Raw genomic sequence first — 23,848 nt, forward strand, 5'->3', positions numbered from 1 at the left:
TTAAAGGCAGTGCCAGAATCATTTCAAGATGGGCCCAGCCTGAGCTCTGTGATGTTAATCTCACATCCCCACATGCTCCACTGACATAAAATACCTACATGCACAAAAACTGGGGGACAAAACACCTACATGCAACAGTTCTCTTTGCCAACTCCAGCATCCCCAGAATATAAAACCAAACTTACTTTCTTCTGAATAGGAACCCCCCAGCTCTCTTCAATCCTCAACCAGGGAAGGGAAAGAAATGGGAGACCACCTTAATGAACTTTCTAAGTCCTAGTCTGGTCCCTAGTCTTAAGTTGGCCCTTTGCCAGAAAGAGGAAAGGACTCACTCTTAGTCTGGGCAGAAAAGGTACTGGTAAGTTTGGCGAAAAGTTCACTGTTCTCAAATCGGTCCTCCTTCACCTTTGTCCAGAAGCAGTCCTGGGAAAGGTCCTCAGCGACAAACTGTAGACACAGGCAGGTGTTAAGAGTTACTAAGCCGAGCTCTGTACTTCCCATCCTAGAAAACTGACTGAATGCGAAAGCAGCAGCTGGCTGGTTACTGTCAACATCTTACTAGAGTAAAACTAACCTGGGACGCAGAGAACAGCTATGCTCTTTGTGGTAGACCAGATGATGATGCCAGCTTGTGTGTTTATTGGTGTTTATTTAGAAACTAGACTCAGATATGCTGCTTATCCTCCTTCTAACCCCCAATCCTCTACTTTTAGAAGCAATATGGCTTTATTTTACATCTTCCCTTGCTTTACATTACACTTTCCCCATCAGTGTGGCTAATTACCAAATTCATTCATTTTATGAACAAATCCCTAAGTTCCTTTATTTTCACTTGGTTTCCAAAAGCAAAGGACTGATGTAGAATCTTAAGGGTCTCAAACACATACCATATGTGTGCAATCATATCCTGTGTAACTCATTTACTGGGTGGGCAGAGGTGGTAGGGGGCTGTATCCATAAATCTATGAGTTTTGGATCAGTAAAATTATCAGTACCTTGTAGATCAGTGAAATGACTATTATCGAACTGTGCAGTATCATGGCACTCATATCCTCAGTGAAAAGGGCAAAAAACATTAACTGTAGGATAAGTTTAGGTTTTCTAGCAGAGTACAGGCTCCAAGAACTCTCCCAAGTGATATCTGGCATACAGGATATGTCTATTATCTGCTGAATAAACATATGCATGAGTGGAACTTGAAGACACACAGACGTGAACCATAAGAAAGGGGAGTCCAATTATGCACAAAACACAGAGTAGGAAGCTGAAGGGTTTTTTTTTTTTTTAATCTACTAATGAAGAGATGGACAGAAATTCTCACCTTGGACCAGTTTGGCCTACGGAGCTGCACCTCTGGCTTGTAAAGTTTCTTTGGGGTTAATCCATATGGCAGAACTGGGGCTGCAGGAACTCCAAAAGGGAGAGGTGGAGGAATGCCAGGGCCTCCAGGAAATGGAGGGGGTGGAGGGATTCCACCAGGAAAAGGGGGAGGGGGAGGTAACATTCCTGGTCCTCCGGGCAAGGGAGGAGGGGGTGGGGGGAGACCAGGACCTCCAGGCAGGGGAGGAGGGGGTGGGGGGAGGCCAAGACTTCCAGGAAGGAGAGGAGGGGGTGGGGGGAGGCCAGGACCTCCAGGAAGGAGAGGAGGGGGTGGGGGGAGGACAGGACCTCCAGGCAGGGGAGGAGGGGGTGGGGGGAGGACAGGACCTCCAGGCAGGGGAGGAGGTGGGGGGATGCTAATACCTCCAGGCAAAGGGGGAGGAGGTGGGGGGATGCTAACACCTACAGGCAAAGAGGGAGGAGGAGGTGGGGGGATGCTACCACCTCCAGGCAAAGGGGGAGGAGGGGGGATGCTAGGACCCCCAGGTGGGGGGATGAAAACACACCCAGGTAAAGGAGGAGGAGGAGGTGGTGGAGGAGGACTGACCCTGGCCTCAGGAAGAGGGGGTGTGGGGACTGATAAAGGGGGTATAACGGGCCCAGAGTCACCAGGTAAAGGAGGGGCAGGGGTAACAGTAGCACTGCTAGGAGGGGCTACAGCAGTAACTGCAGCAGAGAGAGAAGCCACTTCTTTCTTGGCGTCTTCCAGTTCCTTGGACAGCTTGGCGACCTGCAGAAATACCACCAAGAAGAATATGTCTCACTCCACTTCAGGGACCACTGGAAAGAACCTAAGAAATTACTTGATCCAAACATCTCATTTTACACATGAAGGGAGTGAAAATAGTTAGTTGATAGGCTCTACCTAAAGTCACAGACTTACTTAGCAACAGAGACAAAACTAGAATTCAGGTATTCATGTTCTTAGTTCAGTATGCTTTGCATTAAGAAGGCAACTTCAAAGTTTATGTTAAACTCTCCCTTTGATTAGAAATTGCAAAGATCAAGTAAACTAAATATTCTAGTTATATAATTAACATATGTGTTATAAATGTAGTAATATAACCACATAAAGTGATCAAGTTATCAGGTATCACAGATCATATAAATATCTATAACTGCAGAGAGAGTATGTAGGCATAGATCTATCCAGAGATGACTAAAGTAAGAGAAAATTAGTAAATAGCATCGTTTATTTAGTATTTACTGCTAAATTTACTAGAAAATTTCTAAATTACTAGAAATATTATCTTTATCTCTGGGTAGTTCTGTGACTCATTTTATTCTTTGTGTTGTTATGTATTCTCCAAATTGTCTATCTTATGTATTACTTATCCCCAAAACAGTTCATGATTTAAAGAATATGCGTCACCCAACTAGATTACCTATTAGTATCTGAACTCTTCCAAGTTGTAAGATGACAGAGTCCTGCTCCAACACAGGCTCACCCTGAAGCTGCTGATGGCAGTCACAGGTCACTCTGCCTTCCCTGTTAGGACATTACCTCTCCTGTGAGCTGAGACACTTCTGCTTCCAGGTCCTGTTTCTCCGTGGCAATTTTTTGCTTTTCAGAATCCAATGCATCCTTTTCTCCCTGAATATCCTGGAGCTTCTGCTCAAAGTCACTTTCCATCTTTTTCATTTCCACCTGGAGCTCATGTCGAGCTGTTAACTCGGAGTCCAGCTAGAAGAGAAAGAAATCAGGTTCTCCATCTCAGCAAAAGCCCAGTGTTATTCCCCATAATTTACTGTTTTGTGTTAATCCTTGATCTGTTGAGCTCACTGACCCAAGGAATGCCTGGGAAAACAGGCCACCATGATTTTGACCTTAAAATCAAGGTTAAATGAGGGGGAAGCCAGGGATTATTTCCATAGACTATCTATAATTGGGAGTGATTTTTTAAAAAAGCCACCACCACCAAGATTTTAAGGACATTTAACCACGATAGCTAAGGTGCACAATCCCAACAGTCTCAAGGATCAAAGTTATCAACAACAGGAGTCCTTAATCAAAGAGAAAAAGAATTCAGACATATTCCAGTTCCTATTATTCTATGGCTAAGAGCCCTGAGACTTCAAGCAAACCCAAGTGCTGACAACATTATATGAGAGTGCCACCTGTCTTCCTCCTGCTCGGGGGCCCATGAACTATGCAAACTCACAACTGACCAGCTCTTCATGATCACATCTATACCATGATCACACTTTCTCCACTGAGTAACCTACACCAGAAAGGTTTCCCCAAGGAACTGCTATTGTGTGCTGAACGCTTCCAAAGTATCATGGGTAACTGTGTCACATGTTGGAAAAATCAAAACCTTTAAACAAAGAAAGATATAGCTCAATTATTTTTGATCTCTCATACATACCTTTTTTTCCAGCTCTGTAGCTTTGGCTTCTGATTTCTCCACCTTTGTTTTATCAATCATTTGGTCTAAAAAGAAGGCAAAGAGTCAGGAAGTCAAGTTCCCAATTCTCCTCTGCCCCTCTCACTAAGCCCTTCCATATAAACAAAAGGAGCAAAGATTTCCCTTTGGTTATTTTTCTTATCCTTCTTAATGTTCTGTATGAGACAAAGAAATGGAACTTTCAGCTAAGTTCAACATATAATTTCTGAGTGCCTGTTACACAGTATGGCCACCATGCTGGGTGGCACAGAGAATACCTAGAAGTAGTACTTATGAATCTCTGGGGCCAGCAGGAGTTAGAGACAATACCTGAAGTCCCTTCAAAAGGTGGGGAGGTGTATGAGAAGGGAAAAATTTTTAGAATTTCCTGGAAATAAACTAAAGGCCTGTATATTCCTAGCATAGATATTGTTATATCACCAAAGAGAGAGTAAAAATGGAAATACCCATGGGCTAGAAAAGTACCTTCTCTGAAATCTTCACTGAAAGAAAGATGGAAAATGAAAGGTGGAAGCAATGTTTCATGGAACCAAATAGATGAATACACTTACCAATCAGTCCCTCAATGTCAATCTGGAGGTGCCGGCACTTGAAGTCAGGATCAGCCCCATTCTTATGCAGAACTATCTGAGAAATACATTCTTCAATCAACTTATAGTACTGCGGTCTACAGAAGAAACAAAACAAGATTACTAATGGAAAACCAAAATATAATTTTGGTATTCAGGATCAAGAAAGGTAAATTGCTTAGACAACAGAAGGACCTGAAGATAAATGTCCTGGAAAAGACTTTTTCATAAAATTAACAGAGTACTGCTGCCATGCTAAGAAATCCCCTTCTTCCGCATCAGCTATGCACATTTACTTCAGAGAGTCAAAACTTCTTGCCATCTGTCTCCCAGTATAAATCCTTTTCCATCTAAAATTCAAGCTAGACCCTGCCTGTGACAGAGAGTACTACTGCTGAATCTCTAGTCTATGGTTGAACCTCATGTTCCAGAACTTTATACTGCTGCCTTTCTTGGCTATGGCCTTCACCCCACTGTGAAAGAGGGCAGTTCACTTGGATTTTGCTCTCTCCATTTAGGTTCAGATTAATCTTCCCAAAGGTATACCATCTCACCTGGCCTCATAGTCATTTCGGACTAAGAGTAAGTGCTGCAGGATGGACAGGAAGTGCTGCTCTGCTTTTGAATCCTTCACTGTGTTTAAGAGAATCTGGAAGACTTCACTGAAGTCAGTGGAAAAGGAAAAGAGGCTAAGGAAAGCATATACTTAGAAAATATGTCTGACAGGTAGCTTGACAACTCTCGAAAAGGAACAAGATGCCACTTCTGTTCTAACAGCTGTTCCTCCTGTACACCCTGCCCTAAACTTTAAGCTGTGTAAAATTCCTTTGGACAGAGGACCAATGAGTCAGTGGTACTATACACAGAGACAAAATGCCTAGTACTTGGCTTGAAAATCAAGCAATAGCCAGAAAGAAAAAGGTAAGTGCCTCAAAGTCACTTGTGGAAAATATCGATAGGTAACCAAATTATTCCCCATGTCAGTCACAGGGGCACATACAAGTTACAGCCCTATTCCCTGATTTGCCTATGTCCTTCCAAAACCAGTTCCACATCTTAATAAGCTAAGCTATTGTGTTCTAGGAGATCTATACTAACTATAATGGCTGCTTCCATGCTGAGCAACCCTCAGATGACCTTTCCCAACTTCTCTAGTCCATGCTGAGGTAAATAAATCCACAGCAATCAAAAGACAGCTACCTTATCTACTAAGAAGACAGGCCCTCTTCTGATCATCAACTCTACACCACTCCATACAGGGATCTATAACTGAAAACAACTGAATTGTCTGTCTTCAACCCAGTCAGTAAAAGGATATTCCATCTCCATTCGAATGTCATCCAGCCGTCCCTTCAGGTCATAGGAATCTTCTTCTCCTTGTTCATCAAATACATTAAGCTGCACTCTCATATCTTCATTTTCAATCTCTCGAAGGTCCTGTCAATGTCAGAAATATAGGTCAGGGAACCCAGAAGTGCCTGATGCTGGCTAGAAACCCAAACCTTTCACGCTGTTTTTTTTGGTTTGTCTGGCCACGCTGCATGACCTGCCGTGGTTCCCCAACCAGGAACTGAACCCAGGCCACAGCAGTGAAAGTGCTGAATCCTAACCAGTAGACTACCAGGGAACTCCCTCGACCTGGTTTTTAAACTGAAAATGGAAGTTATCCCAGGGATGGCGGGGCTATAGGAGCAGGAGGAACCAGCCCAGCCTTTCTAACGAAGAGCTGCCTCTCACCTGCAACACTTGGTGCAGCCCCAAGCGCATCAGTTCACTTCGGATGTGAACTCGGAAGTCAAGTTCTTCAGCAGGTGTGATGAGAGCATTGATGAGCTGTAGGCATCCCACCTAAGATAAGAAAATTCAGCAGCTGTGTCAATGTTAACTCCTACAGATCAAGATCCATTCTCTTTACATGCATTCTGAGGCCCCCAAATATAACCTAGAAGATGCAGTACAAAAACGACAAAAATGATTTTCTGTTACAGCAAAATAACCTGGTTTAAACACAGGTCCAGAGAGCTCAGAGGTCTAAAGAATTCTGGGGATTTGAAAGTGTAATTTGTTCTAGGCCTTGGTTTTCCTAGCTTGTAAATAAATACCATGCCTTTTTTCCATCTCATAATGAGGAAAACAGTTCTTTCTCTGCTTTTTAGAGAGAAGAGTAACCATTTTCCCTTCAGAAAGAACTCTGAAATATAAAATACATTGTTGGTAACCACTCCATGTGTTCTTTTAAAAGGTCAAATGAACTTCAGTCTTTCTGTCTTGAATTCTACTTGTAGGCCATTTCACAGGTATACATGCCTTGAGAGCAATGGAGGTCCCACTTTTTAATCCATCCAGCAGCGGCTGAAAACGTTCCACCTCATCCATTTCAGCTCTTTCTGTCATCGCCTCCAAAACCCTTTCATTCCTGCCCAAGAGTGAGGAAAGGGAGAGAACTAGTCAGGTGCTCTGATCAGGGAGATTACACAGGGGCACAGATCAGTTAGGAAACAGACAATATCAACATTCTGGATTTCTCATATTCTTCTTATTATCATATAGAGCAGAGGCCAGATCACCAGGAAACTAAGCACCATCTCTTCAGAAAAATGCACTCCCTAAAAATCCAGCCCTAGACTCCTATCCATATTTACCAAATTAAGACCCCTGTTCTAGGGCGTATAAACTGGACAACTCTTGGAGAGGCATTTAACAGTAACAGTTTTTAATGCCGATAACATTGGCCTACTTCTAGAAAATCTACCCAACATAACTACATAAATATGAAATAATATATATATATATTGTACAAAAAATACATGTATGTGTGCTCAGTCATGTCCAACTCTTTGCAGTCCCATGGACTGTAGCCCACCAGGCTCCTCCATCCATGGAATTTTCCAGGCAAGAATACTGGAGCAGGTTGCCATTTCCTACTCCAGGGTATCTTCCCGACCCAGGGGGAAGTGTCTCTAGCATCTCCTCATTGGCAGGTGGATTCTTTACCACTTAGCACCTCCTTTCCTTAATTCTAAGATACCATCTTTTGGAGTGGCATGTATGTTATAACTTAGTATATTTGTCTACACTAGAAAATGATCCATGAGACTGCACCACACCATTAACAGTGGTCACCTCTGCAGGACAGGGTTTGCCAAAGGGATGACATTGTTGAATTGTACTTCATATACTTCTGTGTTGTTCGGATTTTTAAAATAACCTTGTGTTACTTCTGAATTTTAAAAAATGTAAAAAGAAACCCTTGTCCTAGACAATACAGACATTACTGGAGATCTAGGAGGCATTCTGCTGTACCTTTGATAACCAGCAGTACATGCAGAACAGCCTCCATCTCTTAAAAAACATTCATAAATATTAAGATTCACAGTGTTCATGTAAGAAATGTAGTCTTACCTAATATTAAACAGTAAGTGGACACCCAAGCAACTCAATATTCCTTAAGACTAAGGAAGATGATAAAAAAGAAAAAAGAGAAACCATTCCAGGCACATACATGTCCTCTGGCTGTGGCAGGATGCAGAGGGCAGACAGCAGCTTCGCAGCGTCAATCATCATGTTGGGAACCACAGGATCCATGGCTCTGACGAGCAGCAGAATTCCTTCTTCTGTCTCCAACATGGTCTTGATTCCAAACTGGGAGGACAAAAACAGAAAAGGGAGGCTTAAAGATGAGAGCACCTAACCAGGGTCAAGTTTACGAGTTGTTATGGGTTGAATGGCGTTCCTCCCAAAATCCGTATGTTGAAGCCCTAACCCCTAGTATCTGAGATTGTAACCTTATTTAGAAATAGGGTCACAGGCAGATGTAGTCAGTTAGATTACCATTAGGTCAGACTAGAGTAGCTGCTGCTGCTGCTAAGTCGCTTCAGTCATGTCTGACTCTGTGTGACCCCATAGACGACAGCCCACTAGGCTCCCCCGTCCCTGGGATTCTCCAGGCAAGAACACTGGAGTGGGTTGCCATTTCCTTCTCCAATGCATGAAAGTGAAAAGTGAAAGTGAAGTCGCTCAGTCGTGTCCAACTCTTCGCAACCCCATGGACTGCAGCCCACCAGGCTCCTCCGCCCATGGGATTTTCCAGGCAAGAGTACTGGAGTGGGGTGCCATCACCTTCTCCAGACTAGAGTAGGGTGGGTCCTTAACCCAATATAACTATTGTCTTTATAAAAAGAGGAAATGTAGGCAAACAGTGAGAACACCATGTGAACTCAAAGACAGAGACTGGGTGATGCATATAAAGTCAAGCAATCTCAAAGCTTGCCAGCAAGACACCAGAAGCTAGGAGAGAAGCATGGGACACACCCTCCCTTGCAGCCTTCAGAAGAAACCAATCTTGTTGACACCTTGATCTTGGACTTACAGCCTTTAGAGTTGTGAGGTAAATGAACTTCTGTTGTTTAAGACACCTGGTTGGTAGTACTGTGTTTTAGCAACCCTAGCAAACTAACAATAGGATAGAACACGTTTCCCAAAATAGCTAAACAGAAATGAGCATAGAAAAAATAATTTTCTAGCAGACACAACAAGTAATGTTCAAAATTCGCCAAGCCAGGCTTCAATAATACGTGAATCGTGAACTTCCAGATGTTCAAGCTGGTTTTAGAAAAGGCAGAGGAACCAGAGATCAAAATGCCAACATCCGTTGGATCACTGAAAAACCAAGAGAGTTCCAGAAAAATATCTATTTCTGCTTTATTGACTATGCCAAAGCCTTTGACTCTGTGGATCACAATAAACTGTGGAAAATTCTGAAAGAGATGGGAATACCAGACCACCTGACCTGCCTCTTGAGAAATCTGTATGCAGGTTAGGAAGCAAGTTATAACTGGACATGGAACAACAGACTGCTTCCAAATAGGAAAAGGAGTTCGTCAAGGCTGTATATTGTCACCCTGCTTCTTTGACTTATATGCAGAGTACATCATGAGAAACACTGGGCTGGATGAAACACAAGCTGGAATCAAGACTGCCAGGAGAAATATCAATAACCTCAGATATGCAGATGACACCACTCTAATGGCAGGAAGTGAAGAAGAACTAAAGAGCCTCTTGATGAAAGTGAAAGAGGAGAGGGAAAAAGTTGGCTTAAAGCTCAACATTCAGAAAACAAAAATCATGGCATCCGGGCCCATCACTTCATGGCAAATAGATGGAGAAACAGTGGAAACAGTGGCAGACTATTTTCTTGGGCTCCAAAGTCACTGCAGATGGTGACTGCAGCCATGAAATTAAAAGACGCTTACTCCTTGGAAGGAAAGTTATGACCAACCTAGACAGCATATTAAAAAGCAGACACATTACTTTGCCAACAAAATCTGTCTAGTCAAGGCTATGGTTTTTCCAGTAGTCATGTATGGATGTGAGAGCTGGACTATAAAGAAAGCTGAGTGCAGAAGAATTGATGCTTTTGAATTGTGGTGTTGAGGAAGACTCTTGAGAGTCCCTTGGACTGCAAGGAGATCCAACCAGTCCATCCTAAAGGAAATCAGTCCTGAATATTCATTGGAAGGACTGATGTTGAAGCTGAAACTCCAATACTTTGGCCACCTGATGCAAAGAGCTGACTCATTGGAAAAGACCCTGACGCTGGGAAAGATTGATGGCAGGAGGAGAAGGGGACGACAGAGGATGAGATAACTGGATGGCATCACCGACCCAGTGGACATGAGTTTGAGTAAACTCCGGGAGTTGGTGATGGACAGGGAAGTGCTGCAGTTCATGAGGTTGCAAAGGGTTGGACACGACTGAGCAACTGAACTGAACTGAGCAGACACAACAGAATTCTATGTCTTCCAAGAATAAAAACTGACTCTTATGTTTCTTTTTCAATGCCCCAGAAGCCAACGGAGTAATTATAGTAAAATTAAACAGTCAGGAAGACAGATTTGCACTCAGGAACAAATCATTGAAGGCTCCCTAGGTTTAAATACTAAACAGGAAAAAAAAAGAAAGGAAATATTCTACAGTAGGAACATACAGGGGACAAAACAATAAAGCAGAGAATAAAGTAAACCCTTCAAAGATTATTAACTGCAGGTCAGGAAATTCAATAATTAACAAAAGTATAAACAGAAGAAGAAAATTAAGCCTTTCCTCTGAAACAGACATTACAACTGAGGAAAAAGATACATAAGAGTATGTGTATGTGGTAATCAAAAGTTATGATACTAAAAGGGAAAGCTACAAGCCTTGAATCTTGTATTTCTAGGTCCTTCTTTTTTGAGTTTGCCAACAGAAGAGCAAGAACAGGGGTCATGATGGGAGTCAGAAAGAGAATGGGAACATCTTACCTTGTTATTCATAAAAGCTTTCAAGCAGCGAATGATCTCATGCTTGTTACGGCTGTCATAGCCTCTGTGTGTAGAAGACATAATTAGTGAAGTCCCTTTATTCTACACCTCTCTCCCACTGACTTTTCAATTATAAACAAGGGTCTTATAAATACTCCCAACTAGTAGCTAAGTAAATTCTAGCACATAGCATTTTGTCCTGAAACACTGGCAAAAAGAGATAGCTGAAAAAAAGAACCACTGGCTAATCCTCTCATTAACCAAGAATTTAGTATTATATTAAAATCTCCCCTTTAACTCCTAGTAGGCTCCTAAGGGCTAAATTCTATCACAATAGCATCCCATCTATTACTGCTTGCCTCATCTACACCAAAGGTTTCAAGTCTGTACTTTCAGGAAGGCCCAGGACCTGTGTTTTGCTTTGGAAAGATCCCAGGAAGTAGAGAAACCATACTGGGTCAGGTTGGCTTCAAGAAAGCCTAACCTAAGTCAGTACAAGAATTGTTTCAACCCTGAAGACTATCATAAAGTTAGTCTCAAACTGATCACACGTATTTCCAAATGAGATATGACCCAGACCAGACGGGAGAGCTTTGGACTAATCAGACCCTATTTCCAGACTGGATAAGAATCTTTGTTGGGAGACTCACAATCATATGTGGTATATACTGAGAAATTTAAGTTCCTCTTCCTTTTCCTGTACCTATAATCATTATTCATCCTCCAGTAACCGCCACAATAAACCCCATTCTCAGCTAACATATAATGTCCTAGTCCTAACTTATTTCCTCCTTTACAGTGAATAGCCAATTCCTCTACTACCCTCCACCTAGAAGATGACAAGACTTGGAAGTCCTCACCCAGCAGTCTCCTCCTTCTCATCATGAAGTCGTTTAAGGATGTCCAATAAGGAGGCCAGGCCCTCAGCACCAAATGTTTGGACCCAACTGTTAGGAACAAAGACAATGCAATATCAAATCAATATATTCTTATCCACCAAAATAAAGTGTATCCTGGCAACTTCTTACTCCCAATCCAGAACACTGTCATACTTCCCTGATTCCTTGGATTTCTAATCCCCACTAGTGAATTCTACAGTGGGCTCTTACTCCTATTTCCACCTGAGAATCCTCACCTGACAGGGTTGTTGTTGAGGGAGACACGTAGGGACTCCAGGCAGCTGAGCAGAGACATATCCCGCAAGCCTGACCTCAACTCCTGAATGTACATCATGGCTGACCTAGAGCTCTCCTTCTGGCTCATGCCCTGCAAAGAAGCAAATAGAGGTCAGCAAACATTGGACTCAGTCATAAATTGGACTGGTATTAGTTAATACCATTTAAACAGTATGAGGGCAGACATCCATCATACATAGCACAGAACCATGAGATTCAGAATTTCCTTCCCATTACCCATCATACTTTATGATGATTGAATTAGGCAGAAGTATATAAGAAAAGTAACTCAAATGAGTGTAAAAAATAAGTAAGTTTACATACAAGAATGAAATGGAACTGACGTGGACATAAAATGTTCTATGAAAGTAGCAAAACAAACATGGCCAAGATAAGGGCACAGTCTCCCATGTCATGGGTACCTGCCCCAGGACTCACAGCCTTGGAGGTGTGCAAGTACTGGGACACCATCTCTCTCTTGATGATAATGTCCTTCTCCCTCAAAGGTTGCTGTTTCTCCTCGTTCAGGTTCATATCCAGCTAGTGGCAGGAGAAAAAAGGGGGAAAATTGCTTTGAATTCCTTACAAGTTTGAGTGTTTAATATTTAGTATACTTAGTGAAGAGATGAACACACTAAATGCTTACTGAATAAAGAAATCTTCCTGACCCCTAGAGACTTAAGCTATTATAGATGATGGGAATTCCTCAGGGATAAATATGCTTAACATTTTAGTATAAATCCCAACAGACATTTTTATATACATACACTTAAATTTTCTCCTAACAAAAATGGACTCTCAATACAGAGGGAAAACTTACTTTGTATTATTGAAAGAAAAACAAACAAAGCATTAATATTTTCTGCACCTGGGATGGACTTTAGTAATTTCTTCAGGCTGAAGCACTGGACCACTGGCACCATTCAAACACCAGCAAAATCTGTGCCACTCTAGGCCTAAACACCAATTATTCCTGGTTAACTAAGTCCCTGGACAAACTCCTCCATGAAGAACAAACTGGAAGCTGACAAATTCCCTCAACAGACATAATATGGAGTGTGTTATCAGGAGAAAGGCTCTGCTTGAGCCTGTTACATATAAAACCATCTGTTTGACCCTCCTATCTCTGTGAGCAGAAGTTCAACCCTAACAAGTCCAGAATATTATTTAAAATGGAAATGTACAGGAGGGAAAAAGTGGAAATATTCAATTTCTTCTCCATGTGTATGTGTGTGATGTGTGAAGGAATCACCACCACCAAACCGTAATAGCAATCTGACTTTTTTCTGACTCAATTTCTGGTGCTTTCTTCCTCCTTTTATAGATAAACTGAACAGAAAATTGCAAAATAGTGGCCCTGAGGCTGAATCAGGCTGAAAGATGAAGTATTCTTTGTCTTCTAAAATTTCTAAGTATGCTTTGTCTTCTAAAAATTTCAACATTTTAAATTTGAGAGACTTCATAAAAAATGTGAATTTCTAGCACCAAGGGATACAATCAGCAAATTTAAGATTATAGAAAACTGTAAAAGTCAAACAGCTTCTTCAAGAAACTTTTTATAGCAATAGGAAGGATAAAAGAAAGAAAATCTGTAGTTCAAACGAAACTTAGGAGAATATTACAATGGACCCTATCTGGAATCGTGGCTTGAATAAACAAAAAAAATTTTTTCATGACCTTATTAGGGAAATATGAATGCTGGCTATTTGTTTTTTAAAAAACAATTTTTGTTGTTTTTTTTAAAAGGTACAGATTTCTGGCTTCTTGAAAAATAGAAACATCTGGCACTACTGGGCTAGCATTCCCAACAGGAATGCTACAAAACCTGCAAGTGAATTGTGGCTGGCTTTTAACAAAAACACCAAATGTTCTTCATTTCACTGTAGTCTCCTTTCCTTTTTATCATCTCTTATGTAGCCTTTGGGGGATTCCCTAGTGGCTCAGATGGTAAAGCGTCTGCCCGCAATGTGGGAAACCCAGGTTCGATCCCTGGGTCGGGAAGATCCCCCGGAGAAGGAAATGGCAACCCACTCCAGTATTCTTGCCTAGAAAATCCCATGGATGGAGGATATAGTCCATGGGGTCGCAAAAAGTCGGACACGACTGAGCAACTTCACTTTCACTATGTAGCCCTAACTTATTTATGCTACCTCCCCTTGCCCTGAAGACATCCACATTTGCAATCCAAAGCCCCTAAGAGATTGTCTTGAAAGATCATACTCTTAGACTCCTAACACACTTGGATTATTATGAGACAAACTGAAAGCTTCAGTGAAAAGCAATAGTAGTAGTACTGGTTGAGGGTTTACTACCACAGGTGCCAGGCCCTGTATTAAGGGTTTTAAACCCATGCTTTTAACTTAGTTAGACTTGCCACTAGTCTCTAATTGAAGCTGAGATTGTAAATGCAAGTTAATCCATAGGTCCCATGAAACCATATAAGCATGTACTCAAAACTTTGCAACACTTAGCACTAGTGGACATTCACTAAGTGTTCTCACTCAGGGCGGCAAAGTCAGTGTCATCCATGCACAGTTTATTACTGAACTGACCTCAGCCCCAATCTTTAAAGGTCTTCTAGTGATTATAACATCAGAATTCTCTTTCCAGATTTACCACTAAACAGAAGACCTTGGGCAAATGATGCCTCTCCACGTCTCCAAAGTTTCTGCTTTGTAGAGATTTTGTTGTGAATGTTTTAAATCTTTATCAACTCTGGCTGTCATCACACTACCACATGAGTTGGCCCATTCACTCTATATCTTTGTGGCTTAAGTGCTGCTGGGCTAAAGGAGACTAACAAAGTGGTCAGTGATCAGATATTTCTAAGCCTAATTCACAGATTCCAATCTACGGACTGTTGCCTGTATATTTAGTCCCTTCATCAATGGAGCTGCTATTAAGTTCTCTGTTAAACCTAGAGGGGTTTTTTTTTGTAACTAAGGGCTAGTTAAGGAGGGCTGTGCATGAAAAAGGGCCCAATATGCCTATAAATGGAGAAGGAAATGGCAACCCACTCCAGTATTCTTGCCTGGGCAATCCCATAGACAGAGAAGCCTGGCAGGTACAGTTCAGGAGGTCTCAAAGAGTCAGACACGACTTAGTGACTGAACAACAAACATGCCCATAAAAGCATTTTCAAGAAGAAGCAATGTTTTGAGGTGGGGAACTTACCAGCATCTGTTCAAAGAGTACTAGAACTTGCTCATCTGAAACATCTTGCAATGACTGTGCTGTGGGATCATCCCCATAAAATGCAGAAGAATTTCTATGAGCAGAATTGGGCTTTTCTTTCTCCTTCTTACTTCTTATGCTGGTAAATCTCTCCAGCTGAGGAAGAGAAACAAGTATTAGCAGTGACCCATTTTTATTTACACAACAAACCATACCTCAAACAGCCTCTAGCCTCTTATTCACCCATGGTTTCTTTGGTTTGTGGGCAGTTCCAAGGCTCTTCTGACATGACAAAGAGAAATCAGTCTTTCTTGTATCTAATTTACTACACTGACTCTGTACTCTCACCTTCATCCAAAGATAAGAGGAATGAAATACTAAAATTTGGAACCTGTCTAAAAAAGAGAACTTTGCTCTTTAGCTCCTTTGCCATTTCTAAGCCCTCGAGCAACAGAGAACTGAAAGTATCTCACATGTGGCGTGCTCAGTAAAATGCCCTCTGTTTCCCTCTAGCTATCCAGTAACAACTGTGGCCAGATCCTCAGAGGACCTCTCCCTTCGAGAGATAAGTCTGATCATGATTTTGATACAAGTTATATACAAGAAACAAGGAAATGCCTTAAAACCAGGAACCATTGTTATTTCTTTCTTCTGTACACTCCATAACACTTGTGTTATGCAAGCCGCAAAAGTTCAACATACATTCTCCAAAATCCTCTTCACAAAGAAAATAATCTGTTGTACTTCAGGCTTCAGGGCTATATATGCCATCTCTCTGTCAACCAACCTCAATCATTCCTCAAACCACAAGGACAGGTGTTCAATTCAAAAAGAGCTACCGATAAACTGCAGCTTATCGGCATGACCTGTTTGAAAATAACAGTTAGTATCTGCAAGCATTCTGGGGGTTCCAATGATATGGCATCCAGACAGCAAGTGGCATCCAGACAGCAAGTCAGCTCGGAGTTTAAAGAACATGCCTAACCTTGGAAGTCAGTGAATGTGCCAGGGAAATGCATGCAATAAATCAAACAGAGCAAAGAGTTAGAGAAAAGCTTTGGGAGGCCCTGAGAGTAGAACCCATATCACATTTATAAGTTATAGAAAGTCAAAGTTATTGCAACTGGCAAATACCATAGTGTAGGAAATGAGCCATGCACATGCTGAACAAAATTTCCTTACCTCATCTGCCATGAGTCTCTTCAGAGTCTAGGAACAGGAAAAAGGAAGGAGAAGAGAGGGAAGAGAAATCAGTGAAATGCCAGGAAACTTCCTAAACACCAGATGGACTGGGAAAAAAAAGAGGAGAAAACAAGTTGAAAGGATCTAGGCTCCTTCCTACAAGCTAGATTTCTGGCATACTCCTTAGCACATTCCCTTAGGTAAGGGGCAGGAGGAGTTTTAAGGTCACTAAAAGAGGTGGAGAACTAAAAAAACTCTAAATCAGATGACCAATAAACCTATGAAATGTGTTCAACTTCATTAGTAAACAAGGAAATGCAGGCCAAAACCACAACAAGATTATCATTTTACACTCAAGACTGGCAAAAATATTCATGTGTGTCTAGTCACAGAGTAGCAGGAGCTCTCACACACTGTTGGTGTAATGTAAATTGTTACGGCCACTTTGGAAAACACAATGGAAAACAGAATCTAGTAAAGTGAAAATATGCAGCTATATCACAACTCAACACAACAGTTTCTATAAATCTACCTTTCCTTCAGAAAGTTGCACTTACATAGCAGGCTGAGTATAACAAGAATGTTCACAGCAACACTGTAATATCTAAAACAGAGGACAATCCAAACAGCCACCTGGAGTAGAATGGGTAAACTGGTATCATGGTACAGTGGAAAATAATTACATGCAGAAAGTGAATGAACATATAGCTACTCACAAATATAAAAGTGAATGTATTATTTCTTTTACATTGAGATTAAAAACATGCAAAATTAAATTATATTATCTAGGATGTACAATCATAAAGAGAATGATTACCACAAATGGCAAAACAGTGGTTACCTGGGGTGGGTGGAAGAATAATGACTGTAGAAAGGGATGGGGGCTTCAGGGGTGCTTACAATAATATTCTATTTCTTGATATGGATGATGGATACATGGATGTTCTGTTTATAACTTTTCTGTATGTTTTATATTCTCTTCTCTTCTGTATGTGTACTGTACTTTACCCAAAAAAGTCTGATTCAAGCAGGTACAGGAAAGCAGGAATTCTTCATTCTAATACGTAGTTTTAAACCAGGGATTTCCCTGGAGGTCCAGTGGTTAAGACTCTGCCTTCCAATGCAGGGGATATGGGTTCAATTCCTGGTTGGGGACCAAGATGCCGCATGCCACTGAGTGCGGCCAAAAACATTTTTTAATCTTATTTTTGCTGTTCTTAGAAGAGTATAATAAATGCCTCTTGAGTAACATTCTTCAACTAATGAAAAACTATTTGACACTGCCACAAAATTATTCTACTAACCTTTTTACAGACAAGAAAAATCTATGTCATTATACCCATGTGCCCGATGTCAAGAGTTTGGTTAAATCCCATGTAAACTGTGAATTTTAACTTTGCCCTCCACAGTCCAGAGGAGGTCAACCTCCTGCTGATGGAATGCTAATCACTCACCCAAAACCCTAAGAACTTTGCTCAATGTCCATGGAATCTGAAGCTACCTTGTGTGTGCACTGCTCACTGGGCAGCCAAGGCAGAAGGATCACGAGGCAGAGACCGCAACACCAGGGAGACTCACAGTTCCTTTTGTCATCGCTCTGGGTCGCCTGACACAGAGGCAAAACAAGCCACACAAAGGCTGAGTGTTTATAGTCAGGTTGCCACTACCAAGGTTACACTTCCTTGTTCCTAGAGCAAGTGCTTCCAGTCCAGAACCTTGTCCTCCAAACTCAAAACGTTCCATCAGAACCAAACAACAACCGAAACAATTCTGGGAGGGATATAACATAGATAACAGAACCTGGGTCTAATGAATCAGTGCCAGCTGGACTCTTCATAGCTTCAGGTTAAGTTAAAGAACAGGAAACCAGCAACTTGTTTTTTCTGTCTGCAGACTCATTTCTCTTCCCTCCATCCTAGTGGTATGATCTGTCGTTTGATTTACTGTAATAGCCTCCTAACTCATGTCCCTTCCTTCACTCTCATCTGCCCAACACAAAATCCACGCTCTACACTAAATCCAAGAGTGCTGCTGCTGCTGCTAAGTCGCTTTAGTCGTGTCCGACTCTGTGTGACACCATAGACAGCAGCCTACTAGGCTCCTCTGTCCCTGCGATTCTCCAGGCAAGAACACTGAAGTGGGTTGCCCTTTCTTTCTCCAATGAGTAATTGTTCTAAAATGTTGAGCTGTCTGGGTTATTTCTCATTTAAAACCTTGCAATAGTTCCCTACTGCCCTTGGGTTAAGATCTGAATTCCTTAGCATCACATAGGACACTTCTGACTTCTTTGTCTTGACTCATCTCTCAACAAGCCCTCTACCTCAAACCCTATCTTCTGGGCATCCTGAACTCATTGCAGATCCACAGACAGATCACGCTGTCTCACCACTGCAAACTTTCTCTAGGCTGCTGCTTCCCTCTGTGGAGACTGTGCTTTCAAGACTAGCTCCAACAGGCCCTATGGGATGACACCACCTCTAACTGGAAAGGTGCCTCTCCTTGTCCTTCTGCAGAAATAGGTACTTGCCTGCCTCACAGCACTACAAGTGGATTACAACTGTATTTTGATTGTCTGTCTCCTCTAGCTATTTCCAGACTAAGTTCCTTCAGGGCAGAGCCTAAGACTCAATCATTGTATCTCCTATGAACAAAGACCATAATTTGGGGCTGCTCTCCTAAAATCCCAATCCCTGGAGATTTGTTCCACCTTTTCATTGCATCGGTGAAGAAACTGAAGCCCAGACAGATGGAGTAAATCACTGAGGTCATATAAGGGCAAGCTGGGTATGGAACTCTGGTCTCCAGATAGCCCTAAACCTTTGCATTCCCCAAATTCTTGTCTTGTTCCCATTTAATGCCCACTAACTGTTGCTTTTAGACACACAAAAGTAAACATCTGTTTTCTTAAAAAGGAAGAAACCAGTCTCCTTAGATTTCCTTGGTGCATCATTAGAAACAGGTTAATTCCTTTAAAAAAAGTATCCATGTTTTAGTGCTCGATTTGAGTAAGGACAGCAAAACTGATCCATGTATTTTCTTAACTACTCCCAACAGAGGGCAGCATCTACCAGCAAAGTGAATCACAGTATAGGCAAAATTCTGTTTCAGAACCCAACAGAACACCCAAACTGTAAGCTCAGCTCTATTACTGAAATGGAACCTGCTGCTACAGTATATTAAGCGTGTATTAATTTACTTATTTAATGTTACATGTGTTTTCCTTGAGGATCTTACAGTTTACAAATGGTAAGCTTTGTGAGGTTTTTTCCCTAATTGTATCATTAACTGTTTTGTGAATTTTCTAAGATACATAACATGCTTTGTGGATTCTCTGAGGTAGTTAACATGAGGTTCCTAGCTCATGAAAAGTAAGAATGACTAAAAATAGTGGAGTCCTAGAAGACAAACGCTACTGGAGCTGTATTTATGCATTATGCCCCAGAAGTTCAAGCTTTGTGATGATCTCTAATGATCCCACCTATTTCTTTATGCCTCTATGCTCATCTTTTCCCTTGTTTGCTATCAATTATTTTCTGCCTTCAAACTACAAACCCTTACTGCACTAAATATTTCATCTTCCTGCCCCTCCTACCAAGTCTTCTACTGAAGCTATATACTAAAACCTTTAACTACAAATACAGATACTGAAGTAAGCATAAATACAGAATGAAAAAATTTTAACATATCAAAATCTGCTCATGAATAATACATCCAGGTAAAAGACAGTAAGCTGAATTAAATTTCCCCCCTTTTTGAAATCTTTCTACATCTACAGAAAAGGAATTTTTATGGGAAAAAACAAAAGGAAGGAGCCTACAGGGTTGGGAAGAACAAGAAAAGCATAATTATAACCAAACTTTTGAAGCTGGGACTAAGACTCAACAGATCTAAGAAAAATGAGCCCTAAACCTGATGAAGGAAAAGCTAATAACTATCCAGACTGTACTTAGGAATCCTAAACAGGCTCAGGAATTAGCAGTACCAGGTATAATACTTACAGAAATGAGCAGATGGAGGAGAGGGAAGCCAAAAATAAGATTGGTTTGAAGGCTGTTTAAGAAGCAGTTACATAGCTCAGCTGGTAAAGAATCCGCCTGCCATGCAGGAAAACCCGGTTGGATTCCTGGGTCGGGAAGATCTGCTGGAAAAGGGATAAGCTACCCACTCCAGTTTTCTTGGGCTTCCCTTGTGGCTCAGCTGGTAAAGAATCTGACTGAAATGCGGGAGACCTGGGTTTGATCCCTGGGTTGGGAAGATCTCCTGGAGAAGGGAAAGGCTACCCACTCCAGTATTCTGGCCTGGAGAATTTCATGGACTGTATAGTCCATGGGGTCGCAAAGAGTTGGACACAACTGAGTGACTTTCACTTTTCACTTATAGAAGCAGTTGGACCTGTAGATCCTCCCATTATCCCCAAAGCACCTCCCCTCATGCCATCAGGAGACTACCCTCCCTTGCTGCTGCTGCTGCTGCTGCTGCTGCGTCGCTTCAGTCGTGTCCGACTCTGTGCGACCCCATAGAGGGCAGCCCACCAGGCTCCTGCATCCCTGGGATTCTCCAGGCAAGAACACTGGAGCAGGTTGCCATTTCCTTCTCCAATGCATGAAAGTGAAAAGTGAAAGTCAAGTAGCTCAGTCGTGTCGACTCTTCGCGACCCCATGGACTGCAGCCCACCAGGCTCCTCTGTCCGTGGGATTTTCCAGGCAAGAGTACTGGAGTGGGTTGCCATTGCCTTCTCCAACCTCCCTTACTCCAGCATAAATCTGGAAATTTATTCTTAGAAGAGGGTAAAACACAGATCTCTGGCTCGGGGGATGCCAGGCACAGTTGTGGGCAGAAATCCTGTACCAAAAAGACAAGTAGTTAATCTATGTGTACTGTATATGCTGAGACACCCAGCACCTTCCCCTTTCTAGTTTCTCAGGACTCTAGCACCCCAAAATCCTTACCCTTGAGACAGAAGGTTGGAAGAGCCTTCTCTGGGGAACTGAAAAACCACCTTAAACTACTGACATAGTCCAAGCAGGTCACCATAGAGCTATGTAGTCCAATATGGTAGCTACCAGCCACAAGTAAATACTAAGTATTTATTTTATTTTTAATGGAAGGATAATTACTTTACAATATTGTGATGGTTTCTGTCATACATGAACATGAATCAGCCATAGGTATACATATGTCTCCTCCCTCTTGAACCTTCTTCCCACCTCCCTCCCCATCCCACTAGGTTATCACAGAGCACTAGCTTTGGGTTCCCTGCTTCATCCAGCAAACTCCCACTGGCTATTTATTTTATATATGGTGCTGTATGTTTCAATGCTTCCCTGGTGGCTCAGATGGTAAAGAATCTCCCTGCAATGTGGCAGACCTGGGTTTGATCCCTGGTTTGAAATGATCTCCTGGAGAAGGGAATACCCTGGAGAAGTCCATGGGGTCACAAAGAGTAAGACACGACTAAGAGACTAACACACACACATAGTGGTTGTACCAATGAACATTCCCACCAACAGTGCAAGAGCGTTCCCTTTTCTCGACACCCTCTCCAGCATTTATTGCTTGTAGATTTTTTGATGATGGCCATTCTGACTGGCTCCAGTACTCTTGCCTGGAAAATCCCATGGGCGGAGGAGCCAGTCCATGGGGTCGCGAAGAGTCAGACACGACTGAGCGACTTCGTTTTTACTTTGCACTTTCATGCATTGGAGAAGGAAATGGCAACCCACTCCAGTGTTCTTGCCTGGAAAATCCCAGGGACGGGCGAGCCTGGTGGGCTGCTGTCTATGGGGTCACACAGAATCGGACATGATTGAAGCGACTTAGCAGCAGCAGCCTTCTGACTGGTGTAAAGTGATACCTCATTGTAGTTTTGATTTGCTTGTCTCTAATAATGAGCAATGTTGAGCATCTTTTCATGTGTTTAGCCATCTATATGTCTTCTTTGGAGAAATGTTTGTTTAGGTCTTCTGCCCATTTTTTGATTGGGTTGTTTTCCTCATGTTGAGCTATATGAGCTGTTTATATATGCTGGAGATTAATCCTTTGTCAGTTGTTTCGTTTGCAACTATTTTCTCCCATTCTGAGGGTTGTCTTTTAATCTCGTTTATTGTTTCCTTTGCTGTGCAAAAGCTTTTAAGTTTAATTAAGTCCCATTTGTTTATTTTTATTTCCATTACTCTACGAGGTGGGTCAAAGAGGATCTTGCTGTGGTGTATGTCAAAGAGTGTACTGTCTTTGTTTTCCTCTAAAAGCTTCACAGTTTTTGGCCTTCATTTAAGTCTTTAATCCATTTTGAGTTATTTTTTGTGTATATAGTGTTAGCAAGTATTCTAGTTTCACTCTTTTACATATAGTTGTCCAGTTTTCCCAGCACCACTTATTAAAGAGGCTGTTTTTTCTCCATTTGTTAAAGATAAGGTGCCCACAGGTGCATGGGTTTATCTCCGGGTTTTCTATCTTGTTCACCACTGAGCATTTCTAATGTGCCTAGTGCAACTGAAACAGGAATTTTAAATTTTATTTAATTAAAAAAAAATTTAAATTAAAAACTAGTATGTTATTGTTAAACTTAAGTATGTTTGGAATATGCTAGGTATGTGAATCTACCTTTCACTTGTAAATTTTATGAAATCTAAATACATATCAAGTATATCCACCAAAATTTAGCATTCAAATTGAGATGTGCTGTAAGATATAAAATAAACTGCAGTTCAATAACTTCATATAAAAAACAAGGTAAAAACATCATTAACAATTAATATGTATCTATTATACATCGAAACAATATTTTAGATATACAAGGTTAAAAAACATTATTAAAGTTAATTTCACATGATTCTTTTCACTTTTTTCTTTTTGCCTTTTTCTGTGGCTACTGGAAAATCTACAATTACATATGTGACTCACATTATATTACATTTATATTGAACAGGGCAAGCCTACAATAAACTGCACAGCTAACAAGCTCTACCCATGGATCCAGTTTCCAATGAATTTTTTAGTCCCTCATTTTTTTTTTTTTTAGTCCCTCATTTTTGAACATGGAAAACCAAGGATTATTAAACACATAAGGAAAAATACAAATGTGAGAGAGGAAAAAAGCAATTCCTTATATAGAGACTATGCAAAAAGAAAGAATAGAAAAAAACTAATATCTATAAGGGAGAACATAATGCTGGGTTTTTTTGTGGGTTTTTTTTTTTTTTTTTTTTTTGGCTACGCAATGCAGCATGCAAGATCACAGTTCCCTGATCAGGGATCGAATGGTGCCCCACTGTGGAAGCATGGAGTCTTAACCACTGGAGCCTAAGTGAAAGTGAAAGTTGCTCACTTGTGTCTGACTCTGTGGAATATACAGTCCGTGGAATTCTCCAGGCGAGAATACTGGAGTGGGTTGCCTTTCCCTTCTCCAGGGGATGTTCCCAACCCAGGGATTGAACCCAAGTGGATTCTTTACCAGCTGAGCCACCAGGGAAGCCCAAGAATATTGGAGTGGGTAGCCTATCTCTTCTCCAGTGGATATTCCCGACCCAGGAATTGAACTGAGGTTTCCTGCATTACAGGTGGATTCTTTACCAGCTGAGCTACCAGGGAAGCCCATTGGAGCCTAGGAAGTCCTCATAATGCCATTTTAAGAAGAAATATTCAGAGAAAAAAAGAACCCT

General features: G+C 41.5%; 1 protein-coding gene across 3 annotated transcripts in view; it reads right to left on the reverse strand.

The window, feature by feature from the left end:
• The window catches only part of LOC129634048 (protein diaphanous homolog 1-like), a 61,085-nt gene that overhangs the window by 15,727 nt on the left and 21,510 nt on the right, over window positions 1-23,848 (reverse strand). For 2 of the 3 annotated variants that reach the window (XM_055556014.1, XM_055556023.1), the window contains exons 2-17: window positions 16,188-16,214; window positions 15,006-15,161; window positions 12,270-12,371; window positions 11,792-11,922; window positions 11,517-11,603; window positions 10,657-10,720; window positions 7,860-7,999; window positions 6,665-6,773; window positions 6,095-6,205; window positions 5,676-5,794; window positions 4,912-5,028; window positions 4,340-4,455; window positions 3,750-3,814; window positions 2,885-3,064; window positions 1,322-2,110; window positions 333-447 (exon numbers count right to left, since the gene is read on the reverse strand). In XM_055556014.1, coding sequence (XP_055411989.1) covers window positions 333-447; window positions 1,322-2,110; window positions 2,885-3,064; window positions 3,750-3,814; window positions 4,340-4,455; window positions 4,912-5,028; window positions 5,676-5,794; window positions 6,095-6,205; window positions 6,665-6,773; window positions 7,860-7,999; window positions 10,657-10,720; window positions 11,517-11,603; window positions 11,792-11,922; window positions 12,270-12,371; window positions 15,006-15,161; window positions 16,188-16,214 — 2,428 coding nt within the window. The remainder of the gene's footprint in view (window positions 1-332; window positions 448-1,321; window positions 2,111-2,884; window positions 3,065-3,749; window positions 3,815-4,339; window positions 4,456-4,911; window positions 5,029-5,675; window positions 5,795-6,094; window positions 6,206-6,664; window positions 6,774-7,859; window positions 8,000-10,656; window positions 10,721-11,516; window positions 11,604-11,791; window positions 11,923-12,269; window positions 12,372-15,005; window positions 15,162-16,187; window positions 16,215-23,848) is intronic. The other variant, XM_055556018.1, reaches the window with a different exon arrangement.

The sequence above is a fragment of the Bubalus kerabau genome, chromosome 1, assembly GCF_029407905.1.
Source record: "Bubalus kerabau isolate K-KA32 ecotype Philippines breed swamp buffalo chromosome 1, PCC_UOA_SB_1v2, whole genome shotgun sequence".
Classification (NCBI taxonomy): Eukaryota; Metazoa; Chordata; class Mammalia; order Artiodactyla; family Bovidae; genus Bubalus; species Bubalus kerabau.